Source organism: Rhinopithecus bieti, unplaced genomic scaffold, assembly GCF_001698545.2.
Source record: "Rhinopithecus bieti isolate Rb0 unplaced genomic scaffold, ASM169854v2 scaffold_10017, whole genome shotgun sequence".
Classification (NCBI taxonomy): Eukaryota; Metazoa; Chordata; class Mammalia; order Primates; family Cercopithecidae; genus Rhinopithecus; species Rhinopithecus bieti.
This window is the reverse complement of record NW_016806314.1, coordinates 673,875-682,782: the sequence shown is the minus strand read 5'-3', so window position 1 is coordinate 682,782 and position 8,908 is coordinate 673,875. Positions and strand designations below refer to the sequence as shown.

General features: G+C 38.4%; 1 protein-coding gene across 3 annotated transcripts in view; it reads right to left on the bottom strand.

Annotated features, from left to right (window-relative positions):
* The window catches only part of EPS15 (epidermal growth factor receptor pathway substrate 15), a 131,612-nt gene that overhangs the window by 115,905 nt on the left and 6,799 nt on the right, over positions 1-8,908 (bottom strand). The window contains exons 1-4 of one of the 3 annotated variants that reach the window (XM_017875434.1): positions 7,364-7,467; positions 5,844-5,933; positions 4,683-4,730; positions 1,453-1,548 (exon numbers count right to left, since the gene is read on the bottom strand). In XM_017875434.1, the coding sequence (XP_017730923.1) occupies positions 1,453-1,548; positions 4,683-4,730; positions 5,844-5,933; positions 7,364-7,366 (237 nt within the window). In that variant the 5' untranslated portion in view covers positions 7,367-7,467. Of the gene's footprint in view, positions 1-1,452; positions 1,549-4,682; positions 4,731-5,843; positions 5,934-7,363; positions 7,469-8,908 lie in introns of those variants that run through there. The other 2 variants (XM_017875436.1, XM_017875435.1) reach the window with 2 other exon arrangements.

The window sequence follows — 8,908 nt, the reverse complement described above, 5'->3', positions numbered from 1 at the left end:
CTGGCTCTGTCCCCGGGCCGGAGTGCAGTGGCCGGATCTCAGCTCACTGCAAGCTCCGCCTCCCTGGTTCCCGCCATTCTCCTGCCTCAGCCTCCCGAGTAGCTGGGACTACAGGCGCCCGCCACCTCGCCTGGCTAGTTTTTGTATTTTTTAGTAGAGACGAGGTTTCACCGTGTTAGCCAGGATGGTCTCGATCTCCTGACCTCATGATCCGCCCCGTCTCGGCCTCCCAAAGTACTGGGATTACAGGCTTGAGCCACCGTGCCCGGCCAAAGGCAAAAACTTTTGAACAGCATTTCTACTTTTGGGAATTAACACATATAAATACATTCCTGTACATGCAAAATAACATATGTCCAAGGTTATTATTCATTGCAGCATTTTTTTATAATGAAAGATTCAAAATAACCTAAAAGTCTATCAATAGAAAGTTAATCATAAACACAAGCAAAGAAATACTACACAGCTATAAAAAACAAAGTGGAAGCTTCTATGTAATTATATATAAATACCTCTAAAACTTAATAAGCTACTTATAAAAGGTATAGAATTATGTGTATAGAAGGAGTCCCCAAATCCCCGGGCCACAAACTGGTACCCGTCCATGGCCTGTTAGGAACTGAGCTGTACAGTAGCAGGTGAGCAGCTGGTGGGCAAGCATTATGGCCTGAGCTCCAACTCCTGTCAGATCAGCAGCAGCATTAGATTCTCATAGGAGCACGAACCCTATTGTGAATTGCGCATGTGAGGGATCTAGGTCGCACGCTACTTATAAGAATCTAACGCCTGATGATGTGGAACAGTTTCATTCTGAAACCATCCATCCCTCCCAGGTCCATGGAAAAATTGTCTTCCATGAAACCGGTCCCTGGTGCAAAAAAGGTTGGGGACTATTAATATATAGCATGCTACAATTAACGTAAAATAAGAAAATAAGTATTTATGTTTCTTTTCTTTTTTTTTAAAGACAGGGTCTTGAGCCATCAACCAGGTTGGAGAGCGACAGTGTGATCATGGCTCACTGCAGCCTTGAACTCCCAGGCTCAAATGACCCTCCCATCTCAGCCTCCCAAGTAGCTGGGACCAGACGTGCATACCAACACACTCGGATAAATTTTAGATTTTTTTGTAGAGATGGGGTCTCGCTTTGTTTCCCAGTTAGTCTTGAACTCCTGGGCTCAAGTGATCCTCCCACTTCAGCCTCCCAAAGTGTTGGGATTACAGGCGTGAGCCACCTCGCCCAGCCTATATTTTTTTACGTATACATATAATAACTCTGGAAGGATACACAAGAAATTAACTAAAAACTGCAGTAGCCAATAGGGGAAAAAAAGTCAAGTAGCTGAGTAAAACAGCCTAAGGGAAAATTCCTTTTAATATATTACTTTTAATTCTCAAATAACATGGTGTCATAAAAATTAAATACAATTTAAATCTAAAAGCATTTCTTACAAATCTTGGTGGAGGAACAGCCAGGTTCAAACTACTTAGTGAAACTTCCAATCCATTCTGGGCACATGCTACAAGACGCAAAGCAACAAAGAATTCCTAAGAAAGAAAAGTATGAATGTTAAGAGCATTCTCCCTCTACCTACCTACCTACCTGCACACATACTTACAATCTAAAAATATAAAATAATTCTTAATTACTACAGAGGTCTTACATAGCAACAAGTAGCATATTTGCTTCAAAAATATCTTGCAGAAAAATCCCATTACAAAGATGTTCCTAATATTTATGAATCATTATTAATAATATAAATGGGAAAATACATACAGATAGTGGAAACCATACAGAATACTAATGTTTTAAATAATACTTAGGGCCAGGCACAGTGGCTCACACCTGTAGTAAGCTCAGCACTTTGGGAGGCCGAGGGGGGCAGATCACTTGAGGTCAGGAGTACGAGACCAGCCTGGCCAATCCGGAGAAACCCTGTCTCTACTAAAAACACAAAAATTAGCCAGGTGTGGTGGCATGCACCGGTAGACCCAGCTACTTAGGAGGCTGAGGCAGGAGAATCACTTGAACCTGGAAGGCAGAGGTTGCAGTAAGCCGAGATCGCACCACTGCACTCCAGCCTGGGTGACAGAGTGAGACTCTGTTTCAAAAAAAACAGACAAACCAAAAAAATACAAATAATATTTAATGATATTAAGAGATGTATTTTATCATTTAAATGAGAAAAAAAGAATTAGAGAAAAACCCCAGAAGAAAATAATACCTAAAATGTTATGAAAAGTCATCTCTGGATTGTGAGATTATAAATTTTGAAACTGGGACAGTAATTCAAATGACTTAATCACTGTGATTCCAGAAAAACTACAGAAAATAACTGTGCAACATCAAAAAAAATTATGTAACAGTTTAACTTCAAAATACTTATAAATCTCTCCCAAAAGTCCTTGGATTTTTAGCAGTTGAAGTCTTAGTCCAAAACTTAATTAATAAATGCAAAGAAGCTGAAGCAACTGGTTTTCAGCTGTTTTGAGTTAGTGTCTGGGAATAGACATGATAACAAAAGTCTTTACACAAGTTACAATTTGTCCAACCTGTCAGTACCCTAGTATATAGTTGCTGATGTAATCAACCCTTCACTACTTTTCTCAACTCCCGTACTCTCCCCTACACCCTTCATACCCAATTCATAACCCATTCTTACCACCCTGCAGATTGTCTGCTTTATACAATCCCTTGCCTTCACTCAATTCTTGAAAAAATGCTATTTCAAGATATCCCCTTTTCTTCTCATTCATTCCACAAACTTCTGTGCCATCTGACTTCAACTCCTATGATTAGCTAGAAAAACTACCGCCTATGTCACAAATAATCTCCCAGCTACCAAACAGCCCTAAAACAAACAAACAAACAAACAAACAAACAAAAGCCTCATCCTGATTATTCTCTCTGCAGCCTGGGAAAGTATCCTCCTGGAATCTCTCCTCCACCAAACAGCTTCACAAATCCCTCCTAGGTCTCTTCTGACCTTTCAAGTCTCTTCTGTTGGAGTCAATGTCTTCTCTAACTGCTGGTATTCTAAGTATTCTAACATGACCCTCTTTCTTTTCTCACTCTATTTGAGATTCAATTACTCTTAAGTAATCAAGTCTATTACCACAGTATGGATGGGCTATGAAGTGAAATAATTTTCCATTAAATTCTAATTCTGCTACTTATAGTTGTGAGGCCATGGGCAAGCTAAAATCCTTCCATAAAAGGGGGGCTAATACCTACCTTGCAATGTATTATGAGCAACAAAATAAAAACCATGCTGCAGGAGGAAATTGCCTAGTGTCTTTTTTGTCACATGGAAATTCATTAAGTATTGGTTTCTTTTCTTTCATTCATACGCTAACTTAAAAATCTGTGCCAGGCAGGTGGCTCATACCTGTAATCCCAGCACTTTGGGAGGCCAAGGTGGGTGGATTACTTGAGGTCAGGAGTTTAAGACCTGCCGGGCCAATATAGTGAAACTCCATCTCTACTAAAAATACAAAAAAATTAGCCGGGTGCGGAGGCATATGCCTGTAATCCCAGCTACTCAGGAGGCTGAGATGGGAGAATCACTTGAAACCTGGAGGCAGAGGTTGCAGTGAGCCAAGATCACGCCACTGTACTCCAGCCTGGGTGACAGAGCAAGGCTCTGTCTCAAAAAAAAAAACTATGCCTCCAATGGAAATTCAAAGTTTAACTGCAGACTCATAAATCCAGCCACCTGGAAGTAATAAAGCAACTCAAACTCAATATCCAAACTCCAAGAATTATAAGTAAAAAATTTATTTCACTGTAAAACCTTAAGACAGTGACCACATCTATCATGTTAACCTCTATATTTCTAAAGCCTGGTTCATCATAGGTATTCAACAAATATTTGCTGGCTGAGTACATGGCACCTAGGTGGGCCCATACGAATTTTGTTTTCCTATGCCTCCAATATACCAAGTAGCCCTTCTACACAGAGACTCGAATGGGGACTATAATCTAGCCCTGAAATCTTAATTAAAAGACTGGATATTCTGACCCTCTCATCAAATTTCTCCAATATCTGGCTTTGATCCTGCTTCAGCTATGCTGGGGGTGGGGAGGAGGCCTAACTTTGAGTAGTGGCACTGAGCAAACTTGGAATTCAATCCTTATACAACTCTGAAATCCACCCCCAACAATCAGAACTTCAGAGTACACTGATGGTATTCAACACCCTTGGACATAACCACTTTTATGTATTCTGGTCAAGAATTTACTTCTGGTTTGTAAACCATTTTTTGGTTTATATATCAGGGGTAAGACCTAGACAAGAATACTCACATCTCACATGTGACTAACCAAGAGCTTCCTTTCAGATCTTCAAATCTACTAGACAATACCATCTTAACACTTACTTAGTAACATTCACTTTTACTTATAACACTATGTAACTAGGAAAATTAAAGAGCAAAGTCTCTCTGAAAGACAGAAAAATAAACTCCAGGAGAACAATGTCACCAAACTAACACTAACTATTAAGACTTCTATTAACATCTAGTGACTGGAAATACTTTCATTGTTACACACTTGCCCTAGGCAAAACCCTAATGCTGGTAAAAACCAACTCTTAGCTTCAAAATACAAAAAACCCCTGCTGGCTATTTTTTATTTTGAATCACTCAAAAAAAAAAAAATCATATGAATATCTGAAACTTACTTGTTTGTTCAGGATACCTTTGCCATCTGTGTCGGCTAAATCCCAAATCTGAAATTTAGGGGGAAAATATCAATGTATATTTTAAAAGTCATCTGAATGATAAATGAAATCTCTGCTATTTACAACCTCATGCTCTCTGGTAATCAGATCCAAGAATCATAGAATTAAGAGTAGAAAGAAGTCTTAAAGATTATTTAGTGCAAGCTTGTCCAACTTGCAGCCCACAGGCCACATGCAGCCCAAGACAGCTTTGAACGTGACCCAACACAAATTCATAAACTTTCTTTAATAAATTAAGAGGGTTTTTAAACGATTTTTTGTTGTTGTTGTTGCTCATCAGCTATTATTAGTGTTAATATATTTTATGTGTGGCCCAAGACAATTCTTCTTTCAATGTGGCCCAGGGAAGCCAAAAGATTGGGCAACCCTGATTTAGTGCAACCCTTCACAAAGATACTACGGCCCAATGAGAGTAAGTGACTTGGCTCAAGAACATTTAAGTCACCAGGGAAAGAAGTGAAACCTAAGTTCTAACTTCCAGTCACATGCCTTTTTCACTAATCCAAGTTCTAACTCTGACACCAATGCTCTTTCTACTATAACGTACATACTATTCTTGATTTTGGATCCTTAAGATATTCTTTTCTATGTGCAGGTTGAGATGATTAATGTTTATTTGTGAATAATTATTAATAGTGATTATTTTTCAGGATTTTGAATATATATCAATATCATGTATAAGGCGTAGACAGCGGAGGGGCTTTCCATCTCTTTGTGCTCTTTTAAAGCCTCTCATCCCCACTCTATTCACCACACATTAAACAGAGACAGTTATAACAGAGGAAATAGGGATAGAGCCAAGTTTGAGTGTGTGGCAAGATTCCCAGTCTTCACTGTTTCTCCCCACCAAATGTCCTTATTACTTCCTCATTTTATCCTATTAAAAAGTAGTTTGTTTCTAAAAACCTGAAAAACCTCTTCCTTTTCAAGAAGGTAAATCACTACGCTACAAATTCCCTTCATCCTATTATTAAAATGGTTTCTATGACTGGGTTCTAACTTCTAAATTTCTTGATGATGTCTTTCTAAATTTGAATCCAGTTCATCTATACTACATATTCCTTACAAACTTATAATCTAGTTATAATGAACAAATACTACCTTTCCAAGTATCAAGTCTGGAAGCCCTGATTTTTTCAGGAAAGCAGCAGCATCAGAAGCAAACACCCTTCCAGTATTGCCTGTATCAACCTGAAAAGATACAAATCCATAAGTTGACAACAAAATACAAAGGCAAAATTATCACCATTTACCTGCCTTCCATCCCTGTGATTTGGGACCTGGCTTTTGCAAGAAAGGAATGAGAATCCTTTGACTACCATGGGTCAAAGAGTATGTGGAGAGACATATGAGTAGAGTACTATATAGACAGCACTAGCAATTTACAAAGTGTTTTTTTAATCATGCCCTACTATACAAATGAGAAAAGTGAAGCTCAGAGGATGTCAAAGCAAATTCGTGGAGTTGTAACATCAACACATATCTTCTATAGCTGTCATTTAAATTCCAATTAAATGGCACTAGGAAGAAAAGGGAAACATTTCCTACAGAGGTCTTTTGACAAATAGGAATAGTTGCACGTTACGTGCCTCTTCAAACATCTTTCAATAATCAACTTTCACTTTTATACCTACTCTTAGGAACTGCAGCACTTTAAAACAAATCAAAGCAATAGCAGCTCTAAAACCAGCAGTGATTCCATAACAAACTTGAAGAAACATTTTAAAGCTGTTAAGTTCCTAAAACATATTAGGGAACATATCATTTTAACTAACCGGGGACTTTCCTTTAAGACAGAAATGAGGTCACAAGAACAGAAAAAAAAAAAAAAAAAAAAAAAAACATGGAAAAAAAAAAAAAAAAACTCATTTTGTAAAGATTCCTAACGTGTTCCATTTGTAAAAATAAAAAGTACATTTTAAGAGTCATGGGAAAAGAAGTCATGGGAAAGGTAACAGGGTACTAGTATACTTGTGAGATATGTTTTCCAGTTCAGTTAAAAGATTAAGTTTACTGTAAACATATACTGTACAAAGCATTCTGGACAGTCCAATCCTAGCAAAGAAGCAAAATGGAAAACCTTTCTTTCAAGTGGTAGAACATGGGAAAAATCAAGCACTCGGCAAAGAAGAAAAATATGGCCTAATCCTTCAAATCTGGAATAAGGGGAAGTAGAAGGGTTGGGAAACCTGCCTGTAGAATTCTCCAGAACTCCTTTTCTTTGCCTGCTTCCTGATCAGCATGGAAAACAAATATCCATACCCAACATAACCCATCAAATATGGAAGCATTCAGGGGAAACATCGTTCAAACTCTATGAAATAATTATGTATCATATCCCAACAAAGAATTTTACTATATTCCATTCTTTTGGTTATCCTAATAATATAAACATTTAGTCTTTGTCATCTATAGGCAGTTTCTGAGGTATTCTGATGCTTGCCTAAAGGCTCTGCCATAGGCAAGGCCAGAAGCTATAGGCCAGAAGCTGATATATCTTCAACAAAGAGTCTTAGAGCCTCATGAAAATGACTATACTTTTGATATAGTCTGAATTATTAGCATTTCAAAAGTGGATTTTGGATAAAGACTTCTCAGCTGACATCACACGACTTTCAGACCATATTGGTAGATGAAGTCAGGATTTCCAGGACTCTTTTCAGTCAAGAAGATGTACTTCAGAAAAGCAGACTTCCAATCCAAGATTCAGCTGAACAAGAATTACACAGGACTGAATGAACTGTTGAGGAAAATTTAATTATGGTTATTTACTTGGAATACTGTTGGTATTATTATAATGTTCTATTTTTTAGTAGCTATGCACATAAGCCCTTTCTGAGACCCTCAACTTAGTAGCCTCTGCTTCTGTAAACCAAATGAAATAGTTTTCTTTTTTTTTTTTTTATACTTTAAGTTCTAGGGTACATGTGCACAACGTGCAGGTCTGTTACATATGTATACATGTGCCATGTTGGTGTGCTGCACCCATTAACTCGTCCTTTACATTAGGTATATCTCCTAATGCTATCGCTCCCCCTGCCTCCACCCCACAACAGGCCCCAGTGTGTGATATTCCCCACCCTGTGTCCAAGTATTCTCTTGCTCAATTCCCACCTATGAGTGAGAACATGCGGTGTTTGGTTTTCTCTTCTTGGAATAGTTTGCTCAGAATGATGGTTTCCAGCTTCATCCACATCCCTACAAAGGACATGAACTCATCCCTTTTTATGGCTGCATGGTATTCCATGGTGTATATGTGCCACATTTTCTTAATCCAGTCTGTCATTGATGGACACTGGGGTTGGTTCCAACTCTCTGCTACTGCGAATAGTGCCACAATAAACATACGTGTTCATGTGTCCTTATAGCAGCATGATATATAATCCTTTGGGTATACACCAAGTAATGGGATGGCTGGGTCAAAAGGTATTTCTAGTTCTAGATCCTTGAGGAATCGCCACACTGTCTTCCTCAATGGTTGAACTAGTTTACACTCCCACCAACAGTGTAAAAGTGTTCCTATTTCTCCACATCCTCTCCAGCACCTGTTGTTTCCTGACTTTGTAACGATCGCCATTCTAACTGGTGTGAGATGGTATCTCATTGTGGTTTTGATTTGCATTTTTCTGATGGCGAGTGATGATGAGCATTTTTTCATGTGTCTGTTGGCTGCATAAATGTCTTCTTTTGAGAAGTGTCTGTTCATATCCTTCGCCCACTTTTTGATGGAGTTATTTGATTTTTTTCTTGTAAATTTGTTTGAGTTCTTTGTAGATTCTGGGTATCAGCCCTTTGTCAGACGGGTAAGATTGCAAAAATTTTCTCCCATTCTATAGGTTGCCTGTTTACTCTGACAGTAGTTTCTTTTGCTGTGCAGGAGCTCTTTAGTTTAATTAGATCCCATTTGTTTATTTTGGCTTTTGTTGCCATTGCTTTTGGTGTTTTAGTCATGAAGTTCTTGCCCATGCCTATGTCCTGAATGGTATTGCCTAGGTTTTCCTCTAGGGTTTTTGTGGTTTTAGGTCTAACATTTAAGTCTTTAATCCACGCTGAATTAATTTTTGGATAAGGTGTAAGGAAGGGATCCAGTTTCAGCTTTCTGCATATGGCTAGCCAGTTTTCCCAGCACCATTTATTAAATAGGGAATCCTTTCCCCATTTCTTTT